Source organism: Panthera leo, chromosome D3 (genome assembly GCF_018350215.1).
Source record: "Panthera leo isolate Ple1 chromosome D3, P.leo_Ple1_pat1.1, whole genome shotgun sequence".
NCBI classification, from domain to species: Eukaryota; Metazoa; Chordata; class Mammalia; order Carnivora; family Felidae; genus Panthera; species Panthera leo.
Genome location: NC_056690.1, coordinates 419426 through 445084, shown reverse-complemented (window position 1 = coordinate 445084; position 25659 = coordinate 419426). Strand labels below are relative to the sequence as shown.

The 25659-nt window shown below is 50.6% G+C and overlaps 1 protein-coding gene across 1 annotated transcript; it reads right to left on the bottom strand.

Moving 5' to 3' along the window:
- Positions 1–1450: 1450 nt before the first annotated feature.
- On the bottom strand, positions 1451–25659 carry ANKLE2 (ankyrin repeat and LEM domain containing 2). Its single transcript, XM_042909897.1, has 13 exons — positions 25450–25659; positions 18270–18743; positions 15638–15844; positions 14319–14512; positions 14050–14238; positions 11430–11552; positions 8530–8596; positions 7715–7887; positions 5912–6018; positions 4877–5061; positions 3835–4480; positions 2227–2358; positions 1451–1864 (listed from the first exon to the last, which is right to left on the bottom strand). The coding sequence occupies exons 1-13, from the start codon at positions 25634–25636 to the stop codon at positions 1660–1662; spliced, it is 2889 nt and encodes a 962-aa protein (XP_042765831.1). The 5' UTR covers positions 25637–25659; the 3' UTR covers positions 1451–1659.

Here is a 25659-nt window from a genome sequence, read left to right as displayed (position 1 = left end):
CATGGTTTTAATAATAATTTCATTAAGTAGCTTAAAAAACAATGCAAAATCACCTTAAGACACACGATAATGCATTCATTGAGGCCAGGGCCACCTTCTATAAACAAATGAGGAAATAGTCAAAGATGACCTAAAACCTCAGAAAACAAGAACCACAGTCTGCAAAATTAGGACAGAAACACTTTTAATTTCCATCTGGATATTTACAACAACATACAGGACAGTACGGTAAGGTTTTATAGAAAACAGATTGCCACTGTGAATATGCTATCTGTATTCTAATTTCTTTTGAGAACAAAGATGCCTTTTATAAACGCCATTGGCTTTTAGAATAGAATGTATTTTTCTGTGTTTTATCTAGATTGTCACACCAGTGTTACACACTCTATGCAACAACCTTTAAAATTTTTAAATCTAAATCTAGATTCCAATATTCCTGACCTCTTATTAACACATGAAAGAAATAAACTTTTTTTAAACACAAGTTCCCAGAGTTTTCATAGAAAAAAAAAAAAAAAAAACCTCATGCCTACTGAGTATCTCTGTATATTCTCAAAAAAGCAAGTTTCAGGAAAATAAAAAATAATTTACAAAAGGCACTGAATTTAGCAAAAATTGGTAGAGCTTTGCATTTTGGATAACACTGGACATGCTCACAGAGCACCAGCAGCGTGTGAGCGGTCACGTACATCCGAGAAAGGTCGGCCCTCAACGTGGGGCCGTGGGTTGGGTGTCAGTCATGGCAGTGGTTCTAAGGTGGCCCCCACGCTCCAGGCAGACCCCCCAAGAGGTCACGGCCAAAGGGAAGCTGAAATAAATGCACTACGGTAACTGACCAGGACTCAGAGATAAACCTCTAGTTTCTGTACTAAAACACAACACTTTTACACAGGAAATCGGAAGGAAATGAATTCGAAAATATGCAATACATTTGAAAACCAGAGAACAACTTAAAGATCATTTTATTGGTATCACTCTGGCAACTAAACAAAGTAACTGCAGGTGCAGGTTTCTTAGGTCTGCTGCTGGCCTGTCCAGTGCTACGGACGGTTCCTAGGACTCCTACAGACTAGAGGATTTATTCCCAGAGAAAACCTAGTTTAATGTTTGTAATGACCCAAATTAGAAACATTGCTGCAAGTCTAAGACCTATTTAAGGTTCGTCTACTGCCGGACAGCCATCTTTATCAACTGGCCTAATCCACTGGGATCCACTGGCAAAACAAAGATTTTTCTATCATGAACTAGAAAGTCCGAGACTCCTTCCCAGAAAAAGAAGACGACACAAAATTCATCTGTTCTAAGAACGGAACTGAAGTGAATGAAGCTATTCCAGGGGCGCCACCGCCGATCTGGCCGCCCCAACTCTGGCACCCACAACCTGCCGTCCGCCTGGGACGGTGAGCTCGAGTCTGCGTCGGTACAAGTGACAGTTCTCAGAAAATCTGTATCCGAGTTTGCTTTCATCAAGTTCTCCCAAAACACCAGAGAACGAAATTTTATACAAAAAAATGCGCATTTTCTAAAATTCTTTTAACTCTCAAAATGAGAATAAATTAATCAGCATATATTCTTTTTGGTAGAATTTTAGCAATAAACACGTTACCCTTCTTTCTTTACAAACACAGAATAAAAGACGCCCAGCAGCTGGCACCAGCCCTACAAGGCCGTGAGCTGGGCCAGGCGCGCCATCCTGCGGAGGCGGCCCCCGCCTGCGGGGCTATAGCGCCCAGGGCTGCCCAGGCCCGGGGAGTGGGGTGTGGGGCCGGGCTTCCCGGGGCTTCTCCCTGGGCTGCAGCTGTGGGGGCCGCCAAGATCCGGCTGCCGACACTCCAGCCTCCCTTTCAGCGCGGGGCTCGGCCAACTGAGGAAACCAAGAAAGGTCTGTCAGCATGGATGGTGACGTGGGCCCCGCGCCCCAACCCTGCGAGGCCTGTGGATTCACAGCACACAAGCTCTTCCACACGAGTCCCGTGTGGCCCTGAACAAGAGCCCCGGCTGCTTCCATCCTCTGCCCCGACCTTGTTGGCAGCACCCGGTCCCCTTTCTCCCTAACTGCAGACCCCTTGTCTGTGCAGGCAGCCACACGTCAGCGTGGCCGACCCATCTGCCAGTGTCCCAGATAAGCCACTGCGTGCACACACGCGACTCAGAACCAGACCGTTCCGGAAGGCGGCCACCAACAGCCCCCATATAAGAGACCGGTGACCCTGCAGGCCCACTGACCTCTGTCTGTCTGAGGGGGAGAAGCATAGGACGGCGCTCTTCCACCTGTGGACAGCCGGGTACCGCTGTGGGTCCACATCCGTACCCTCCAGAGCGGCCAACACATCCCGATCCAGTTTGGACGGCTCCTCTCTGCCAGGCAGAAAAAAAGGAAAGAAAAAACAAAAATACCCATAGTTAGAAACACAGACTTCCAACACCGTGATGTTCTGAACTCGAGGGCTGGGCACAGGAACAGAGCAGCAGGACGGAAGCACGGGCAGCCGGTCCGTTGCTGCCACTGCAGGGCTCGGCTGTCAGAGCTGCGGTGAGGGCTGTGGAGGACAAAAGCCACAGTGGCAGAGAGGACACACCATCCCACCGAAAATGCAATTCTGAGCATTGCCACCTCCGAAGGTCACCAACCAGAAGGCCGAGACTCCCCGGGATGCAGCACCGAGCTCTCAGCGCAGCTTCCCCAGAAGTACAGCAAGACGGGAGGCTGAGCTGCAAAGGAAAACGCGTCTCCCGCCAACTTGGAGGGTCACAAAAAGCACCAAGAGCTACAAACTCATCAAAGACATAGGAGCCAGGAGCGCACGTCCAACCAGGTTGCGGGCAGAAAAAAGCTTCAGGAGAATTAGGATGGCGCCACGTGCTCCCACATCCACCCCACAGCCTCCCACGTCCACCCCCACCCCCATGACCTCCCACGTGCTCCCACGTCCACCCCTATCCCCACGTGCTCCCACGTGCTCCCACGTCCACCCCCGCAGCCTCCCACATGCTCCCACGTCTACCTCTCACGGCCTCCCACCATGTTCCCACGTCCACCCCATGGTCTCCCACGTCCACCCCCACCCCCATGGCCTCCCATGTGCTCCCAGGTCCACCCCTACCCCCACGTGCTCCCACGTCCACCCCCACGGCCTCCTACGTGCTCCCACGTCTACCCTCACGGCCTCCCACCATGTTCCCACATCCACCCCATGGCCTCCCACGTCCACCCCCACCCCCATGACCTCCCACATGCTCCCAGGTCCACCCCTACCCCCACGTGCTCCCACGTCCACCCCCCAGCTTCCCACGGCCTCCCACCCTGTTCCACATCCACCCCCACCCCCATGACCTCCCACAGGCTCCGTCCACCCCTGCAGCTTCCCTCGTGCTCCCACGTCTACCGTCACGGCCTCCCACCATGTTCCCACATCCACCCCATGGCCTCCGACGTCCACGCCACCCCCATGACCCCCCGTGTGCTCCAACGTCCACCCTCGCAGCCTCCCACGTGCTCCTACGTCTATCCCCACGGCCTCCTACCATGTTCCCACGTCCGCTCCCACGACTTCCCACGTCCACCCCGGCAGCCTCCCACGTGCTCCCACGTCTACCCTCATGGCCTCCCACCATGTTCCCACATCCACCCCACAGCCTCCCACGTCCACCCCCATCCCCATGAACTCCCACATGGTCCCACGTCTACCCTCACCGCCTCCCGCCATGTTCCCACATCCACCCCCACCCCCATGACCTCCCATGTGCTCCCACGTCTACCCCCACGGCCTCCTGCCATGTTCCGTTCCCAGGTCTACTCCCACAGCCTCCCACACGCACACGACCCACTCATACCCAAAAAGGAAGAGCCTCTGGATGGGTTCCTTCCTAGCTGGGACCCCTGAGGGCTCTGGGGATGGGGAACTGTAGCTCTGCTGTGCCTCGTGCCCAGGAGCGTCGGGACCCAGGAGTATCTTAGCAATTCTGGCGGATATTTCATTTTCTGTCCTCATTTGCTCATTTGTAAGAGCATCGGCAGCAGACGGCTCTAACAAGTCCCTCTCCACCGCATCCGTTCTTGTTGTCGGGCTCCGTCTGTCTGCAGTTTTCATATTTTTATTTGGGGTCTTAGAAAAGTTACTTCCTAGATCTTGCAAATTTAGTTTATCAAACTCAACAGTCAGGCCCGGCACCGGTGAGAGAAGGGCTTCCTCCCCACGCGGGGCTTCTGGCCGCCTCCTCCCCAGAGTCTGGCCTCCGCTTAGGGGGCTACAAAATCCATTCTTGCTGCTGTGGGCACTGGTCAGGGTGGAGGCTTCTATGAGTTCGGTCTCCTGCTCCAAGGGAAGGATGTCACACTCCAAGTCCCCAAAAGTGCCAAGTGTGGGCCGGGTGTTGTTCCGAGCTGTGTTCTGCCGATTTTTAATCTCCTCCAAGCTCAATTCGTCATCTTCGTCCAGAAACGCCCCCACGGAGATGGAATTGCTGCACTTCCGGCGGCCTGCAAGGGAGAGGAGCAGTTGTGCAGAGGCGCGGGCGACGCACTCTGCGACACATCAGGCAGCGCGGCTGCAAATCCCTGGGACCAGCCAGAAACCAGCCTCTTGCCGAGGCCGCCTCCTCAGCCCCTGACAGGTGTGAGTTCCCTGGGAAAAGCCAAACAGAAAGCACAGCCTCCAGGCCCAGCACCCTGCCCTCAAAGGCAGGAAAAGGAGAAGGAAGTCAAGGGTAGGCACATGCGGTCAGGACGGTGGCTGGCACCTCCCATGACTCGCCAGGACATAAGGGGCAGGCGGAGCAGCAGGCGTCTGCCCGTTCACGTGGACGTGCTTCCTGGTCCGCGGCCACTGGACAGGGTCCGCGTCCTGAGAACCTACATGTGCCTGCGCGTCCTTACCAGAGACAGAGGCGTCCTGATGGCTGGCTTCATTTTCTCCCGACTCTTGGGCGTCGTTGCGCACTTCCTGGGGAGCGAGATATTCTTCTAGTTTTTGCAGACCCTCCTGGGAAGACAAGTCAACAAAGCAGCCCAGAAAGTCCCAGTACTCGACCCAGGGATACCCCAGCTCATGAGCCAGCTCCCTGCAGGAAGAGATACCATCCATCAGTTAGAAAACCAGTCGGAAAAAACGCTCACAGAACCAACTATACAGAAAAGAGCCACTTTGTGCTAAAGTGTGCAAGTAATGCCTGTACTTCTGGTTATGATTTTTACTTTATCCTAAATATGGGGCTAAGATAGCAGTTTTTATTTTCTAAAGCAGGCCAGGACTGAGAGCGGTTTCACTCACGAACTGTTACACTGAATGCATTAAAGTCACGGCAAGGAGGCCTCGACCACCCCACTCACACCACAAACGACTCTGGTTTTGGCTGAGCACATAAATAAACGTTTGGAAGTTCTTTTGAGGTTCAAGTTGTCAACCTGAAACTAGGCACGTTATATATGTGTGTGTACGTACAGACACACACACACACACACACATGTACATACATATACATACAGGGAGGCGGGGGGGCACATATTTTGGGAAAAGGCTCTGAAACAACTCAGTGTAGCCTTGTTTGATGACGCTGTATTCAGCATCTTGATGGTGGGAAAAATGCTTTTCTGGGACTTTTTACTAGTAGTTTCAAGCCACACCTCCTTCTTGTGTTTTATTTCCTCCTTTACTGCCAAGAGGGCACCCTCCGTATGACACGTCACACAAAACACTGTGAACCCAGGCACGCTACCCATCAATCCTGCCGGGAGAGTGGCTGCCACGGCGGGATCACACCTCAGTAAAGAGGCTTTACGTCCCCCCGTGAACGCTTCCCGGGAATGACATTTTGAAGGCGGCTGTTAACTGGTTTCAACACAGACACACGCAGCGGACGGAAGGACACTGCTACTCAGCTCCGTGTCGCTTCATGCTGCGCTGGCAAGTACCTTCCCACTCTCTCGACGCCTCTTTCTGGGTCCATCTTCCTGACACTGTGAAAGAAGCCCGCTTTCTCTCGAGGTGGGGTCTTCCAGAGCCTGCGGAAGTCTTCTGCCTGAGGAGAAACCGGATGGGGCGGTGCTCACCCAAGTCGCAGGTGAACGAACAGAACAGCGAGCACCTCCCAGCGCCCCTCCTCCCTCCCCCTCTGGTCCGGCAGCCGGACGGCCTCAGGGCCTCAGGGCCTCAGGGCCTCAGGGCCTCAGGGCGGCGCTCACACAGAGGCAAGGCTCCGTGGGGGCGTGGTCCTGCTTCCTTCCAGGGGCCCAGGCTGGGCTGGGAGGGTCGGAGCTTCCCGCGGGGACCCCGAGGCCAACACCGGAGAGCTGCCACCCTCAAGCCACTTTCCCATCACATAAGAGTAAATGCATGTTTATGTTTTCAGGTCACTCTTGACTAGAGTCTTCTTTTACACAAATGAATCTAATCTTAACTAATAACGCCTGTTTTTGGAGACACTTCTATAACTGCACATAACTATTTAAAATTATTATTATTTTTGGAGCGCCTGGGTGGCTCAGTTAAGCATCCAACTCTTGGTTTTGGCTCAGCTCATGATCTCATGGCTCCTGGGTTTGGGCCCCACGTCGGGCTCTGCACTGACAGTGTGGAGCCTGCTTGGGATTGTCTCTCCCTCTCTCTCTATTCCTCCCCTGCTCACGTGCACTTTCTCCCTCAAAAGAAATAGACTTTAAAAAATAAATGAAATGATTTATCTTTACATTTCGTTCAGATGGTAGGTCTCATGTCAAGTGATTTTTGTTTTTTTTTCAGATTTGATTTTTAAGTAGGGGCATGTGGGTGGTTCAGTCTATTAACCTGACTTCAGCTCAGGTCACAATCTCGCGTTTCATGGGTTCAAGCCCTGCACTGGGCTTTGTGCTGACAGCTTAGAGTCTGGAGCCTGCTTCGGATTCTGTGTCTCCCTCTCTCTCAAAAATAAACATTAAAAAAAAAAAAAGATTTTATTTTTAAGTAATCTCCACACTCAACATTGCCAATGTTGGGCTTGAACTCATAACCCTGAGATCAAGAGTCTCACGCTCCACCCATCAAGACAGCCAGGTGCCTCTTTTTAAAAAAAAAAAAAAAAAAAAAATTAAATTTATTTATTTTGAGCGAGAACAAGCAAGGGAGGAACAGAGAGAGAGGAAGAGAGACAGAATCCCAAGCAGGCTCTGCACTCCCGGCAAGGAGCCCAATGTGGGGCCTGAATTCACAACTCTGAGATCAAGACCTAAGCTGAGATCAAGAAGAGGTGGACGCTTAACCGACTAAGCCAGCCAGGCGCCCCTTTAAAATTATTTTTAACGAGAGGAAAATGACACACAGTGTATGAAATACCTCGGCCCAGAAGGTGAACTGCACAGTTTGCAAATGCAAGTTTCCTAGTGACAATACAAATCCAGGAATATGGGAATAGACAGCCAGGCTAGACCAGCATGTACTGTGAGAAGGGCCACTGACACAGACCGGAGCACCGGGTGATGACAGCATGGAGGGTCAGCCCAGGTAAACTTCGCTTCTCTCACGTATGGGCTCACCACCGCATCCGCTCTGGCTAGCGAGTGAGGAACAGGGTTAAGACACGTTCTGGTTTCTCCAGCAGATGTTCTCAAGCCTTGTCACCAACTGACTACGATTCCGTAAGTCCTGGTCTCAACACCAAACACAAAGCAAGAGCTGGAACACCCGGCACTTCTGGTGGGGATGGCCAGGAGCTGGTTCCAGAAGCTTCCACAGCAGCTCACCTTGGATGGGCTGAGGGGCCCTGCAAAGGCTCGCAGGGTCAGAACAGGGTCTCTGGGGCCGCCTCCACCATGGCTGACGTGAGAGGTCTCGGTCATCTGGTCTGAAGACCACAACTCCCCGATCACCGGAGACGACGTGTCCTCAGCTCTCAGGAGTGGCACGTAGTAGTGGCCTGGGAGGAGGAGACGCCGGCTAAAAGCATCTGCTTGGGCAGGTCCTCACCTCAATGCCGTGTCAGGCAGCCTCAGAAACACCAGGGTTTTGCAAGCTGTTCAGTGATAAAAAGGCTGCAAAAACTCTCAAAGGTGCAAAAGCTCTGGAGCCAAAAGACCTGGGGAAGCGGCCAGTTTTTGCCAGACTCAATCAGCCACACATTATTCCTCTGCCAGGAAAATAAGGGGAAGGAAGGAAGGGCAGCAGCAGACTTCCTCACCCCCAGGTACTAAAAGGACTGGGCCTGTGTGAACAACATTAGCATAATGGGAATCTGAGAATTGTTAAAAAGAGAAAGTTCGATTTTAACTCTCTTTTTTAATAATTTTTTTTTAAGTTTATTTATTTTTGAGAGAGAAACATGCAAGTGGGGGAGAGGGTCCTGCTGCACGAGACACGGGCAGGGATGACGGGGTGAAGCCACGAGCAATAGTCAAAGGACAGACAACCCACGTCTCTCGGAAAAGCTCAGGCTTCAAAGGAGGGATGACAGGACAACAAGATGGCATTGAGCTGGGGGTTCAGGAAGCAGAAGACGACCCTCAGGCTGTCACCTGAGAGAGGATCCACTCCCACGACGCCAGGCCAGGGTCCCCCTTACCCTTTAAGTACTCTCTGATCCGCTCCTTCAGCTCCACAGACTTATTTTTGCTTCTTTCACAAATGACCTATTTTAAAAAGACACAGTATGTGAACACTTTAAATCTTAATTTGTCACATTTTATCATTAAAATAATTTTATAGGGGCGCCTGGGTGGCGCAGTCGGTTAAGCGTCCGACTTCAGCCAGGTCACGATCTCGCGGTCCGTGAGTTCGAGCCCCGCGTCAGGCTCTGGGCTGATGGCTCGGAGCCTGGAGCCTGTTTCCGATTCTGTGTCTCCCTCTCTCTCTGCCCCTCCCCCGTTCATGCTCTGTCTCTCTCTGTCTCAAAAATAAATAAAAGATGTTGAAAAAAAAAAAAAATTAAAAAAAAAAAAAAATAATTTTATAAAAGCAAGTTTTAAGGTTAACAAAAAAAGGATAGTGTCCTAATGGTAAATATTTCATCAAACTCACAACCAAAAAACCCATGTTGAACGGTACAATTTTCTCCCAAAACGTTCTATAAAAGCTAAAGGGGTCAGGACAAGAAAAACAAACCCTGGGAGTGAACTGATTTTCTTTCTTCGTGTTACCCTACACTTTCTAGTTTTCCTCAAGGAAAGGCATGTTCAGTTAGGCAAATGCAGGCAGAGACACTTGTAATTTTTAGTTCTATGAGCTCCAATGCCTGGGGGCCTGTTTGTTGCTCTTGTTTGGATGGGTTAAAACAGAGTTCCTATTTAACGAGAATACGGTGTTTTATTCTTGCTACTCTAAAATCAACTTTCTTCCTTAAAGAATTGCAGGATGTTTCAAGAACATTTTTACTAGAAATAATAAAAAACCACAATAACCTTAAAATAAGGAAGGAACTACAAAATTACCATCTCCTGCCAGCTTGTGAAAAAAACAAACTCTACTCTGTAAGTAGTGCAACTATTTTTTCAAATGTGTAACTGATTGTGAGGAAAGGCAAATGCTTTTTTTTTTTTTTTTTTTTTTTTTTACTGTTTATTTTTTATTCTTGAGACAGAGCATGAACAGGGGAGGGGCAGAGAGAGCGGGAGACACAGAATCCAAAGCAGGCTCCAGGCTCCGAGCTGTCAGCACAGAGCCCGACGCGGGACTCGAACCCACGAACTGTGAGATCATGACCTGAGCCGAGGTCGGATGCTCAACCAACTGAGCCACCCAGGCGCCCCGAAAGGCAAATGCTTTAAAGAATACCAGTTACCGGGGCACCTGAGTGGCTCAGTCCATGAAGTGTCCAACTTCGGGTCAGGTCACGATCTCACGGTTCGTGGGTTCAAGTCCCGCATCGGGCTCTGTGCTGACAGCTCAGAGCCTGGAGCCTGCTTGATATTCTGTGTCTCCCTCTCTCTCTGCCCCTCCCACACTCATGTTCTGTCTCTGTCTTTCTCTTTCTCAAAAATAAACAAGCATTGGGGCGCCTGGGTGGCGCAGTCGGTTAAGCGTCCGACTTCAGCCAGGTCACGATCTCGCGGTCCGTGAGTTCGAGCCCCGCGTCGGGCTCTGGGCTGACGGCTCGGAGCCTGGAGCCTGTTTCCGATTCTGTGTCTCCCTCTCTCTCTGCCCCTCCCCCGTTCATGCTCTGTCTCTCTCTGTCCCAAAAATAAATTAAAAAAAAATAAAAAAATAAACAAGCATTAAAAAAATTTTTTTAATTTAAAAAGAATAGCAGTTACCAAAGACCATCTTATATTGAATAAATATACATACCTATGCACACAAACAGTTGAGTCAGACATACATGTGAAAAATAATAGTAATTTTCTGAGTTACAGAATGAAAAATTTTTTCTTTACGTGTATTGTAGTTTCTATAGAAAATGGGCACTATCTTCGTAACCATAGCAACTACACAGGTGGCATCTGCTACCAGATTGAGATCCTTGCAGATTCCATCTCAAGGGCTGGCTGACCCAGGTCAGCTTGCCAACAGCTCCAATGCACAGTGCAAACCACCCTTCTTTCAGTTTCCGTCAGGTCCACCTCCCTCCCCACCTCACTTCTGCCCTCTCTAAGGCACATTTTGCTCAACGGCCAGCATCAATCCTAACAAGGCTTGTATAGGTCAGGTGAGAATGTCTGGGAGGGGCTTAGGACAGCGGCTGGTACATCATGAGCTAAACACGTCAGCTTTCAGTACCATCGTCCTCATCACTGCCATCACCCACCTCACCACCATCATCACTGTCATCACCATTGCCAGCACCACTAGCACCATCATCCCCGGCCTTATCGTCATCGCCGCCACCACCATCACCACCATCATCATCATCACTGTCATCCCCATCTCCGTTATCACCGTCACCACCAGCACCAACATCACCATCATCCCCACCATCCCCACCATTTCCCTCATTATCACCACCTCTCCACTGTCACCCTCACCACCTTCTCATTACCATCAGCAACATCATCATCACCCAAACGACCAACACCGTCACCTCCTCTGTTCTCCAGTTCCCTGGTCAACTGAGGTACGCACAGAGGAAACTTGATTAAAGCCAGGAGCTAGGCCCGTTACCCAGTAATCATGGTTCTAAGATGTGCCTGTGACGCAAACATGTTCAAACAGTTACTGTGACTTCACAGTGACTCTAACTTTGTGTATTTTCATATCTAGTACTATGTAGTAACAGCAATTTAGTAGATACTTACAGACGCATCTGAATGGTTCAGTTGGTTAAGTGTCCGACTCTTGCTTTCGGCTCGGGTCACGATCTCACAGTTTGTGAGATGGAACCCCACATCGGGCTCTGGGCAGACAGTGCGGAACCTGCTTGGGATTCCCTCACTCTCTGACCCTCCCCCACTCATGTGCATGTGCACACACATGCAGATGCTCTCTCAAAAACGTAAACAAATAAACTTAAAACCAAAAATAAATACTTACATCTTCAGGAGTTTTATCATATTTATTCCTTGGGTTTTTTACAATCAAAGGGTGTGAAGAAAGCACATTGACCACGTCTGCATTCCCAAACTTACAAGCAAAATGCAATGGTGTGTCATAGCCCTGTGAGAGGTGCAGAGGAAGAATACTTATTTATGTTTGTCTCATAAAGTTGCTTTAAGATAAAAATAGGTATTTAGCAGAACAAAAAACGCTCAAAAACAAAAGACCCTAGAAAGACATTGTTTTTATAACTGAGACATAATTGGCGTGTTAACACTTACCCTCACTTGAAGCCAGAGCTTGAGGCCAGCCCAGCACCCCACTTAACAGGTGCCCAGGCCCAGACGGAGCTGACAAGTGAGCTGGGGCATAACTACCGCTCAGTAAACTGCATCTTTAACAATTCAGGGCCCAGTACAAAGTCCTATGATCAATGCTCAAAAGGTGAGGTACACAGATGGATGCAATACCCAGAATAAAACAAAGTCTGTGAACCTGGTCTGCCCTCAACCCTCTCTCGCGGCCAACACCACAGTAAATGAGACTCTCTGCTCCTGACCTCAGGACGCTTCCCAACGCTCCCCGGATACTTTCCACTGAGGCCTACAGATCAGCGGGCCTTCGACTAACAGCGTCCCTGAGCCCAAGAGCTGTGGAGCCCGCCTCAACCGGGCACCCTCACTTGCAACGGCCACAGGCTCAAACGCAGCACATCCGAAACAGAACCCACTCCCGTCGACCAGGGCCAGGAACTCAATGCCACGGTCCACCTGTGACTACCAAGGATGGCACGTGCCAGCTCGCAAGTCCCCCACGTGCCGGCCTCCCCTTAGCCTCTTGCACAGGCTTCCGAGACTCCTCGTGGGCCTTGCCGCTTGCACTCGCACTCACACCGCCACCCTGTGCATCCCCCAGAGGTGATCCGAGTGATCCCGTGGGAACAAATATCCTCCAGGAGGCACCCGCTCCCTGTTCCACACCCTCCAGGACCACCTCACCATCCCACACGACTTCCCACACGAACCCGGAGAGGTCTGGGTGTCTGCCCGTAGCAGTGCTGACCGCACCCTGCCCGCTCGTCCAGGTTGGCAAGCTGCCTCAGCCAAGGGCAGCCACGCTGCTCTATGCGTGTCTGAGGCCACGATGACACAGAAAGAACGAGCAGACTCGTGTTCCAGTATAGCTTCGTTTACCAAAACAGGCCGGCCTTTCCTAGATCTGCTCTGGTGCATTCTCTGTATTAGCACTTTCTCAATTCATGCTGTCCTGGGGACACTCCTGCTCTGGGCCCGAGATCCACTCATAGCCTGACCTCCCGTGCCAGGCCCGCAGAGGCGGGGGGACACCGATCGCGGCACAGCAGGGGTGAGTGTTTCCACTCAGCACCTAACAGCCCGCGTCCTTCTGGCCACCCCGCTCCCTGGCACCACAGAACATCCGTCTCTAACCTGTTCCGAGCTCTGCAAACGTGACTCCCGCCTCTGCCCGCATTCCTGCCGGGAACCGCTTCTCCTGCCCAGACAGCAGGCTCTGGGTGCTTCTCACTGACACTGGGCTCTGCCAAGCCAGGTACTTGTGTCTAATACTTTGATTCCTACTCTTAGTGAGTTCTGCTCAAAGACAGCCTATAACATCTAATTTCAAGAATTTATTAAGTGTTCCTTCTGGAGGTACATATGCATATCTTCTGTAAATACGGTATTTTCTGTAGGGCACACGCTTCTCTGTTTTACCTTCCAAGTCACACTTCCTGATTGTAATAACCAAGTCAGGAATCCTTCCTGATTGAGTCTAAAGCACAGAACTCTGTGCTCCTTCTGTCTTCTTTTACAATTAGTAATGCTTCCATACGTATAATCATCGCTTTCTCCCATACCTCCTTCTAGAATTGTGCCAGACTGGCCAAATGTGTCTTCACTCCCTCTTTTCTCTCTTGTTAATTTAAAGGTTACCCTTGCTCTGCGACCGTGGAGTTTGATGTGTCCCATTCAGTATGTGTCATGAAATAGTGAGTCATGACACCTTCAGCACGCTTGTCATTCCCTCTCCTGCCAACCACAACTTTCCCAACTCCTGGGCTTGCTCAGGGCTCACAAGTCTTGGCTGTAAGCTATCACTGGGTTCTGCTTTACAGAACTATGTAAAATTCTTCTGTTTTAACAATTCTTACATAAGCCTTATGCACCATTAAAAACCAAACCTTTGAGATTTTTACCTCCACAGGAAAGATTCCTCATATTAGGTGGGGGGGAAAAAAAAACCACACAGAACCCTCGAATAAAAGGCACCACAACCTCTTACTTTCTTTTCTCTCTAGGTTTTGGCGTTGGCTCAGCCTCTCATCAAAGCCCAGCTCAGGTCTCCCCGGACAAAGGCCAGGAGGGACGTGTTCCTGCAGCAACTCTGGCCACAGGTGAGACCCACGTACACCCCGCCTGGGGCGGCAGATCTCCTATGTGTGAACAGATCCCGTCCCCACCCCTAACTCGAAGGCAGCTGAGCGCAATGAACGCGCGTCTCCTGTCCCACCCTCCATGTGCATGGCGATGCGGGGAAATGCACACGGGGACACCAAGCTTGCTGCCAGGCTGACGTGACCCCTCCTAGGAGCACTCACCACTTTGTCAGGCGTGTTTAGGTACAGGTCGACGATGTAATAGATGCGCTGCTGCAGCATGTTCTGGTCATCATCCGGGTACATGAGTCGCATAAACTCGGGGTTTTCCAGAGTCTCTAGGGTCAGCTGGCAGATAGAAGCCTGATTCTCTTTGGCAGCAACATGCATAACATTGTACCGACATCCTTCCTGAAAGAAGACTGTAGGTGTGAGCTTCATTTCTGCCAAGCACAGTCTTCCGAGGCTAACGGTGCTAGAAGCAGGCTTACCTGCACAATGGTGGGATTGTCCCCCGAACCAATCAGATACCGGGGGTTACTCCAGGTGAGATCGGAAAAGGTGTCGTCTTCTCCCTTCTCCACAGCCTTTCGAAGTTTGGCAGTGAGATCCTGAGTACGGGGGGTTTTGTAACTGTTGGCTCGCTCTTTGTTTACAGTTTCAGACTCAGGTGGGTACAAACCATCTGTCATCAAGAGAAAGGATTTAAGAATGTTTAACTTCACCAACATTTTCTCATCACCCACCGTGTGCTACGCTGAGGCCGCAGAAATCGCCCCCACACAAGCTCATCACCACCTAGTTGGGAGTGCGCTAGCCAACAGCGGGGCACAAACGTGCCACCACAGCAGGAGTCCAAGTGCAAAAGGGCCTGAGCGGCCTGCAGCTAGAAAAGGCTGCGAGGAGGGTGAGGGCACACCACCGCACGCACACAGGAACCTCCACGCGCACGGAGCACGCCCACGAACGCACAGTGAGCCAAGACTATTTGTCGTTTTAATTACAACACCCGAGAATGTCTGAAAACAATCTGAGCACTTTCACCGACTGCAAAGAGGGAAACCTCTAAGTATTAGAAATCACTGTGGCTTCGTCTACGAAGCACCTGTGTGAGCAGAGGAAGGAAGCAGAGGAAAACAGGCTGGCGGAGCTTTCGACTGAAGGCCGTATGTCCATAAGGAGAGGGTGCGTTCCCCGGGAGCCCCAGCCAGCCTGGGAAGCAGGACAGCTGCGGGCTCCAGGAGGGGGCAAGGCGGAGCGTGGGCCACGGTCAGAGGCTGCTGGGGTTCTGCACAAGGCCTACCGAAAAGGCCTCTCACGAGACCCCTGTTCAGAGCTGGAGCAGGTGTGGTGGGATTCCGGGCTGCAGGGCTCCCCCCGCAGGCCAGCTCCAGGTCCGCAGGACTATGTGTGCCAAAGCAGGCACCACCGTCCTAGAAGTAGGTGTGGCTGCAGGCGGGAAGGAGACAGGTCCCAGCATCTAAAAAAGCCCCAAGATCCCATGGCAGCAGGCAGAGAGGGAGACAGAGGCAGCAGAAGGGAAGGGCCAACAGTGGCCTTGTCAGGTTCAGGGCCCACTCAGTGCCCCGCTGCCTCTACCCTCGGGGTCCCTAGTCCTTCCCAGACCAGGTGACCGACCCACTCTCCTTCGGCTACTCCGTGGCCTAGGCCTCAGCTCTCTACTTCCTGGCAAACTGGACTTCTCTCAAAGGAGGAGAAAACCAGTCACAACACATCAGGAAAGAGGGCCCAGAAACCACCAGGGGTAACCCTGACAGCAGTACCAGAAGCTGACTGCCATATAACTCACCTTTCAGCCCACCACTGCTCATGAGTGGTGCTGTTTTCACAGGAGAAAGTGCTGAAGAGGCTTTGCTGGGAGAAGGGAAATAATCACAAAGTCCTCTAGCAAATTTCTCAGCATCTTCTCTACTTGAAAAAGCTTTAAATCGAGATCCTTTGATCATTCTGACAGCTTGCAGTGCTTCCTTTTTATCTTCATAAACATGAATCCTTTCTGTGTAGGAAAAGTAACAGGGAAATCACAGAGAAGTAACTGGCTCACACCCGAAGGCCCCGAGTTTCATAATAACCATTACCAGCTGTCTGATTTCTTTCACATTAGTATTTCAGATTTGTTTCTTAAAGGTTTTATTTTTAAGTAATCTCTACACCTAATGTGGGGCCTGAACTCACGACCCCAAGATCAAGAGTTGCACACTCCTCCAACTGAGCCAGCCAGGTGCCCCAGTATTTCAGGTTTTTAATCTTAAAGCCATTTTTAAAAAATGTTGACTTCTTTTTGAGAGACACAGAGACGCATACATGCACAGGGGAGGGGCAGAGAGAGAGACAGGATCTGAAGGGGGTCCTGTGCTGACAGCTGTCAGCACAGAGCCCGATGTGGGGCTTGAGCTCACAAACCGTGAAATCATGACCTGAGCCAAGTCATTCTTGAGAAAAAGGGCCTTAGCTAGTCAAAACAACACAGTTAATAAGACTGATCATATGCATGGACGTGAATGTAAATAATGTGTATGCTATACACGTGTAACTTTACTGTATCTAAGGATACGATTTCATACTGAAAAATAAAACTCCTGGGTTAATGTTATAAATAAAAATAACAAAAAAAGCAAGTTAAAAATTATGACTATTGCAAGAGAATTTTAAACATAATTTTGGGTGGGGAATGCCTTTCTAAGTGTACCAAGAAACCCAGAATACATAAAGGAAAAGTTCCTATTACATAAGAATATTAAAGTTCTGTAGGCGAACTATCACAATCAAGCTTGCTTGAAACTCTCAAAAATACATAAAATACAAATGGGAAGAAAAAAAATTTTTTTAATGGGGAGAAAAAAATTTTAACCAATATAAGAGAAGAATAGTAATGTCTATTGCCCAGTAAAAACGGTCAGTAGATATGACCAACAGATTCATACAATTAATAATAAATTAAAACCATATAAAAAGTAACTGACCTACAAGACAGAGATTTCCCTTATTCAAAAGATAAAAAAGAAAGTTCAATAACATGGAGTTTGGCTGACAGAACGGAAACAAGACTTCCCTTTTTACAGATATAAAACCTTGCGTTCGATACTGTAGACAGACTGGAAAAGTTACTCTCTCAAACACAGTGAGTACTAACAGCTTCTGGGGGGCAGTGGCTTTCAAAGGAAAATGCACACCTTTTGGGGTGTCTGGGTGGCTCAGTTAGTTGGTCGAGCATCCGACTCTTGACTCTGGCTCAGGTCATGATCTCATGGTTCCTAGGTGGCTCAGTCAGTCAAGCGTCTGACTTTGGCTCAGGTCATGAACTCAAGGTTCGTGAGTTGGCCCACAGTGGCCTGTCGGCCGTCAGCAGAGCCCACTTCACATCCTCTCTCCCCCCGCTCTCTGCCCCTCCCCTGCTCGCGCGTGCTCTCTCAAAATAAACATTCAGTTCTACTCATGGTACATAATGTGTCTAATCTCCTATTTTGGGGTGCCACCACAAATGATATCACAATAGTGATAGTCTGGATTTCTGACATTCTAATCAATATCAGGCTTTCATTAATTCTTTCCAATGCTACCTACTCTAGTCTTGTTTAAAATTGCAATTCTTGGGGCGCCTGGGTGGCTCAGTCGGTTCAGCGTCCGACTTCAGCTCAGGTCATGATCTCGCGGTCTGTGAGTTCAAGCCCCGTGTCAGGCTCTGTGCTGACAGCTCAGAGCCTGGAGCCTGTTTCAGATTCTATGTCTCCCTCTCTCTCTGACCCTCCCCTGTTCATGCTCTGTCTCTGTCAAAAATAAATAAACGTTAAAAAAAAAAATTAAGGGGCGCCTGGGTGGCTCGGTCAGTTAAGCGTCCGACTTCGGCTCAGGTCATGATCTCACGGTCCGTGGGTTCGAGCCCCGCGTCAGGCTCTATGCTGACAGCTCAGAGCCTGGAGCCTGTTTCAGATTCTGTGTCTCCCTCTCTCTGTGACCCTCCCCCGTTCATGCTCTGTCTCTCTCTGTCTCAAAAATAAATAAACGTTAAAAAAAAAATTTTTTTTTTTTAATTAAAAAAAAATTAAATAAAATTGCAATTCTTTCATGTTGAAAATTACTTATAGCTGCATTAGCCATTTACATTAACATAAAAGGGGTTCAGCTTATATTGAATAAAAAAAAAGGAGGGAGAAGATTAATCAAGAAATGGTAGCCAGCCAAAAACTACTTGCAAGTGAAGCATGTCTCACAGAATCCAACTTTCTTTATAAAAATTCACATGTCACATGTAGATTTACAAATAATTCAGCAGAATTCTATACAAAAATGCTGACGATGGTTCATTTGGGGCAATGCCATTATGGGGCCTAATTCTTCTCTGTAGTTTGTGATTTTCAAAATCACCTTCCCCTGCTGTCCATCCACCCCATGTGAGAAACACCAGGTGCCTGTCACATTACCATTTCTTGCAGGGATGTCCTCGTACGCCGGGCATACCCCATAGTACAGAGGCGGCCCTGCAGAGGCCGTCACCATGGCTTTGTGACCGTTGACCCCAGTGGCAGCACCGAAGGACAGAGAGCAGGTCTTAGACATCACGACATCTTCCTCTGGAGGATTCAAGCCCACGCTGTAACCAAAATCTCTGTCCTCAGACAAGCCAACCTGCTCAGGTTGGCTCCCTACAGCCGACTTCCAATTTCTCTGTGCGTCCTGGCTTATGGTTGTGGCTCCTGACATGTCGTGGCCAGGAGGCTGTGAAGGCAGTGTTCTTCCATGCTCCAGTAGAGCCTGAGCCAATTTTTTCTCAAAAATGAACCTTGTGGTTGATGTAATGGGTCCACATTTCAATCCAGCTTTCACAATTTCTTCTCTAAGGTCATCTGGATTCAGGAGTTTCAATCGAGCCAAGATAGCGTCCATTGTCATCTCACCTAGGCCAAGACAAGAATTAATCTGATGGTGAGAAGTACATTGTTTTCTTTTCTTTTTTTTTTTTTTTACATTTATTTATTTTTGAGACAGAGAGAGACAGAGCATGAACAGGGGAGGGTCAGAGAGAGAAGGAGACACAGAATCTGAAACAGGCTCCAGGATCTGAGCTGTCAGCACAGAGCCCGACGCGGGGCTCGAACTCACGGACCGTGAGCCAAAGTCAGACGCTTAACCGACTGAGCCACCCAGGCGCCCCTGGGTGTCGGACGCTTTGACCTGAGCCAAAGTCGGACGCTTAACCGACTGAGCCACCCAGGCACCCCTACATTGTTTTCTTATGAGCAACAAAACAAAAAACACAAGTGGCAAAAATGCTGGCTTCAGTTTCATTTCAAGCCAGTGTTTGTCCATATTTTTGGTAGTCTATGAGCCTCCTATGAGAGCTTTCTGAAAGTGTTTCCCAATTGATCATAATCTAACCAAATTTAGATAAGCAATTTCTGGTTTATTTGGATAAGAATCTTAGAACCTGATACTATTACGTGACACAATCACACTAACTTTCTAAGTAGGTACTCACACTGGGGGAACAGGCACATCATTTGGTGCTACTTAGAGTGTAATCTAGAACAAACCCAAGGAGGGCATGTGAACAATATCCGTCAAAAATACAACTCTAGAGATGCATCCTACAGATACATGTGCACTTCATTCCATAAGTAAAGGAAATTATACAAAGATTTAACCAGAGGAGCCACAGAGATGGCTCTGGCAGTCACTTTGCTAATATTAAGTAGTTAATGTTTAAGGTTTTGGGGGGGGCTTTCCATGTGCCTGGCTCCGGTGTAAGCGCACTACACAAAGTATTTAACCAGCATGATTTCTCTGTGTGGCAGGTCTCACCACTGTTCACCCCACTTTACAGATGAAGAACCTGGATCACAGAGACGCTCAGTCACTTGTTCGAGTGACACAGCCACTCAGCGAGTGCATCTGAATTGGAGCAGGAGCTCTAATCCACACCTTCAGAGAAAGAGCAGGTCGCAGGTTTAAGTGTGGTCAGCAAGCATCGGGGAGAAAGAAGAAATATTGGGGTACAGACTAGCGTCGTAATGGGGCTGGAAACAAGCACTTAGGTGAGAAAAACTGGAGGCGTGAAGGACAGATGGATCAGAGGCCATGGGGAGGGGTGTGTGGGCCTGCAGGCAGCCTAGGATGACACTCAGATTTCTGGTCCAGGTGCCTATGAGTGACCTGACCCAAGGCCGAGAATACTAGAACTAGAAGAGGTGGAGACTTACGCACTGAGCATCAAAAACATCTTAATGCCTACCGATCAGGTGTTTCGATTTAGAAGAAGTTCAGAGTGGGAAAAATTGGTTGTGGGAGTCACAAGCACATAGATGCTGGCTCTAATGCCAATAATAAACCAGGAATAACAAGGAACAAACACAAAGACAGTGAGCCTAAAGTGGAACCTGACAGTAAAAAGAGAGAGAAACCCCTAGAGGAGATGAAGAGAAATGCACACACTGATACAAAATGAAACCAAGGAGTAGAGGGTTTTAGGAGGTGTTTACAAATGAAGTGATGGGACATCCAGGATTGACTTGAAAACACTCTAGCAGGGGGACCCATGGCGGGGCACCGTCGGCTAAGCATCCAATCTTGACCTTGGCTCAGGTCATGATCTCACAGTTTGTAAGTTCAGGCCCTGCATCAAGCTCTGATGGTGTGGAGCCTGCTTGGGATTCTGTCTCACCCTCTCTCTGCCCCTTCCCTGCTTGTGCACCTGCTCTCTCTCTCTCTCTCTCTCAGAATAAATCAATAAAAAATACATAAAAATTAAAAAATAAATTATTCTAGCAGGAGAGCAAAGGAGGGAGGCAGTGAGAGATAAAAAAGATTCACAAAATATTAATACCCGTTGTAGCTGGATGATAGCTATAAGCAAAGAGTTCTTATATTACCCCATCTTTTCTGTGAATTTCTTTTTTAAAAAACTTTTAATGCCGGGGCACCTGGGTGGCTCAGCTGGTTGAGCATCTGACTTCAGCTCAGGTCATGACCTCACAACTCGTGGGTTCAAACCCCGTGTCAGGCTCTGTGCTGACAGCTTGGAGCATGCTTCGGATGCTCTCTCTCTCAAAAATAAATAAACGTTAGATTGTTTTGGTTTTTTTTTAACTTTTAATACCATCTCTCCCCACCCAACTCCAAGATTTCAAAACTGGCTATTACTTATTGGCAAAGGGGATACTGGCTTTTTAAACAATGAGTGTACCGCACAGAACCCCAAACCTGCCACAGAACTTCAAGGGGAGGGCCTACTGACCACTCCACCTAGGGGAGTACCCAGGTGATTCCCTACAAACCTCGATATAAGAGCAACAGAGGTGGCTCAATGATGGGAAACTGATGTGAACGTCACAAAGTAGGTCAAAGTCACATGCAAGGGGTTGGGATAACTGGGGCAGATGCTCCAAATAAACAGAGAGGCCACACCCATTCCTAGAAAAGTCCAGTCTTCATGCCATTCCTGTGTCTCTGCTCTAAAGCCACCCTTCTGATCTGGGCTAGTTTGTCCTTGCAACCAAGCAAGCCCTAAACAGAACAATTCCATCACATCACGGCACTAACTGTGTGACCTTGGACAAGTTATGTAAACTCTAAGCCTCAGTTTCCTCATCTATAAAATGGATATAATGACAGTTCTACCCCTCAGGCTACAGTAAGAGTGAGGTAAAAAATACATGTAAAGTCCGTGCTGCTAGGTTTGACACTGACAAATTATCCACAACTATCAGTTTTAGTTATTAGGTTACACAGGCTTATTATTTTGTAGCACATATGTTAGAAAGTCAATCTGAATATAAACAAAACCACTGCTTTAATACACTGTTTAATACACACTGTAATACAGTATACGAATACCTGCTCACCTGTACCAAATAAAGAATAAAGCAGAAACTCCAGTAGGAGTGGAGTATGGAAACTGGACAGGAAGAATGGACAGAGGGCCAGCACAGGGGAGAAAAACATCTCTGAACGTCACTCTTATGTTCTGACTTTTGGAAACATGTTTTTGGGGGGTGCCTGGGGAGGCTCAGTAGGTTGAGTGTCCGACTTGGGCTCAGGTCATGATCTCACAGTTCATGAGTTTGAGCCCCGTGTCGGGCTCTGTGTTGATGCTCAGAGCCTGGAGCCTGCTTTGGATTCTGTGTCTCCCTCTGTCTCTGCCCCTCCCCTGCTTGTGCTCTGTCTCTGTCTTTCAAAAATGAATAAATGTTAAAAAAAAAAAAAAAAAAAAAAAGAATAAAAGAAACACATTTGTGATTCACATACTAAAAAATAAGTAAATAAGCGAAAAGATGGAGAAAGACCTTCCAAGTGGACAACAGAAGCGCAAGGAGTGGTGGTGAACGAACCCAGTGACTGTACATTCGACAGGTCCACGATCCTGAAGCTGCTTTACACCAGCCTGAGGGGTCAGCAAGCACCTGGATACACCATGGCTAAGGAGAGTCCAGTTCCTCACTGACAGAAGGGAGTCACAAGCAAGGAGGCTAGAAATGGGGTCAGCAAACATCCATAAAGGGCCACAGACTAAGAGTGAGACTTGTGAGCGAGAAGGTCTCTCGAACACTCAAGAACAGCTACAGATCCAGCAAGACTGAAAAACCAGGTGGGGGCTGGATTTGGCTGGCAAGATGCGGTCTGCCGACCCTCGGGCTGGAATCCAAAGTATCGGCCAAACCCTGACTGACAGAGAGACAGAGATGACGGTACGGGAAACCCAGTCAGGTCTGCGAGCTGAGTGAACACTCCCAGGCTGTCCTACTCCTAGTGATTATGTAAGCTACTAACATCAGGGAATCTAAACGAATGGCATAGATTTAACTTTTTATTTTGAAAAAAACTATAAACACAAACAATAGTATGGGAAGTTCCTGGGGACCCATCGCTGGTGACAGTGCCGCACCCAAATCAGGGAAGTGACACCGGCTAAGCCTCACCAGTGTCGGCCCGACTCTGCTCTTCTTTGTACGTGCTTCCAGCACCACCCATCACGTGGATAAAGTCATGATCACAGAACTGTCCCCCCCCCAACCTCCTCCGCTGTCCCCAGACCCTGGCAACCACTAATTTGTTCTCTTCCACCGTAATCTTTCAAGAACATTCTGATAAATGGAATCACACCCTCTAAACCTCCTTGGCTTTTTTCAATCAGCACGATACTCCTGAGACACACCACCACCTCCTTCCTTCTCACTGCTGAGCAGCATTTCGTGGTGTGAACATGCCAGTCTTATTACCCTTTTGTCCCTTGAGAAACATTTGGGCTTTTCCCAGTTCTTGGAAACTACAAGTAGTTATAAGCATTCGCACACGGGTTTTTGTGTAAAAATGTTTTCATGTCTCTAGGATAAATGCCCAAAAATACAGTGCACAGTTACGTTTTTGAGAAACTGCCAAATTGATTTCAGAGTGGCTGCCCCTGTAACATTTCCACCAGCAGTAAATGAGAGACCCAGTTTCTCAGCATTTCCACCAGCAGCTTGCGGTACTGGCTACTTTCATTTTAGTCATTTTAACAGGTGCAGTATCTCGTTGGAGGTTTAATCTGTGTCTCACCACTGGCTGGCGACGTTGAGCATCTTTTCGCACATACGTTTGCTTCATACTAGTTTTGTAATTTTTTATAAGTCTAAAAAATGACTTCAGGGACACCTGGGTGGCTCAGTCGGCTGAGCGTCCAACTGTTGATTTTGGCTCAGGTCATGATCTAACGGGTTGCTGGGATCCAGCCCCGTGTCGGGCTCTGCATGGACAGTATGGAGCCTGCTTGGGATTCTCTCTCCCCCTCTCTCTGCCCTTCCCCTGCTCGTGAGAGAATACAAGTACCTCTCTCTCTCTCAAAAACAAATAAATAATCTTAAAAAAAAGGGGGGGGGCGCTCCCAACCCTGACCTCGTGGCCCCACACATCATTTAGCTTCAGCACGCAGGCGGTGTGCAGTCTCGGCGTCGTGCGGCTACTTGGCAGAGGGCTGGCGGTGTGACCGGACAAATCAGCGTGCTGTTTTCTCAACATACCGGCTAAAACTCTCTCCAGGAGGCGAGGAAAGGGAAGCAACCCAAGGACGGAGGGGAAGCGGACCGGGTGTCAGCAGGCCTACAATCCCAGCCGGCCCCAGCCTCCCAGCCGCGTGCTCTCAACCACCGGCGGGCCTTCCTGGGGCCTGTCTGCTCAGCTGCAGGGCCAGGACACCAGAAGTAAGCCATCCGTACGGACCCTGACGGTTAGCCCCGAGATCCGGAGACGCGGTCACTGACTTTACTTTCTGCTAATGAAACGCCATCCTCCTATCAGAGTACTTAAGGAACGACCGCTGATTCTCCAAAAAGAAACCCGACTTTCTGGCGAGAGGGTGAACTCAGTATGAAGAAGCAGGGTCCCTAACGCCTGCAGGCGCACACGGTCTGGGAAGCCCACCACTGTGGCACAGGCAGAGCGAGGCCGCGAGGGAGAGGACCACAGCCCGCAGGGCCTGGAGAAGAACTCGGCCAAACGAAGGAGCCAAGCGGATGAAGACTGCCCGGAGACAGGGGCGCCACTCCCGCGGCTCCCCGCTTCCCTATCGCATGCGCGTGAAGCCTCCGGGACTTACTCCGGGCCTTCGCCCAAAACACCAGACTCGGGCCCGCCAGGGGAGGGGGCAGAGTCCTGCCCCAGGACAGAGTTGAGGCCCTGGGAGGGGTGGGGACCCAGGCCGGGGGAATGAAAGGGACCCGGGCCGGGCAGAGGGAGAGGACCCAGGCCTGGGAGTGGAGGGGACCCAGGCCGGGCGAGGGGAGGGGACACAGGCCACCAAGCTGAGGGGACCCGGGCTGGGCGAGGGGAGGGGACACAGGCCACCAAGCTGAGGGGACCCAGGCCGGGCAAGGGGAGGGGACCCAGGCCTGAGGAGAGAAGGGGACCCAGGCCACCAAGCTTAGGGGACTCAGGCCAGGTGAGGGGACCCAGGCCACCAAGCTGAGGGAACACAGGGCACCAAGCTGAGGGGACCCAGGCCGGGCAAGGGGAGGGGACCCAGGCCAGGGGAGGGGGGGGGGACCCAGGCCTGAGGAGTGAAAGGGACCCAGGCCGGGCGAGGGGAGGGGACCCAGGCCACCAAGCTGAGGGGACCCGGGCCGGGCAAGGGGAGGGGACCCAGGCCTGAGGAGAGAAGGGGACCCAGGCCACCAAGCTTAGGGGACTCAGGCCAGGTGAGGGGACCCAGGCCACCAAGCTGAGGGGACCCAGGCCGGGCGAGGGGAGGGGACCCAGGCCACCAAGCTGAGGGGACACAGGGCACCAAGCTGAGGGGACCCAGGCCGGGCGAGGGGAGGGGACCCAGGCCACCAAGCTGAGGGGACCCGGGCTGGGCGAGGGGAGGGGACCCAGGCCACCAAGCTGAGGGGACTCAGGCCAGATGAGGGGACCCAGGCCACCAAGCTGAGGGGACACAGGGCACCAAGCTGAGGGGACCCAGGCCGGGCGAGGGGAGGGGACCCAGGCCACCAAGCTGAGGGGACCCGGGCCGGGCGAGGGGAGGGGACCCAGGCCACCAAGCTGAGGGGACCCGGGCCGGGCGAGGGGAGGGGACCCAGGCCAGCGAGCGGGGCGCGGGGAGGGGGGGCGGCGCTCGGGCCCAGGCCTCACCTGGGTCTAGGGCCGAGCTCGTGGCCGCGCCGGGCGGCGGGGCTGGACGCCCGCTCCGGCCCAGGCCCTGCGGCCGCTTATCCAGCCGCCGCACCAGCCAGCGCACCGCGATCAGCAGCACGGACGCCCCCAGCAGCTCCCAGACCAGCGCCGCCCACTCAGCCGCCGCCAGCCGCGTCCACAGCATCGCCGCCGCCCGGCCGCCGCCGC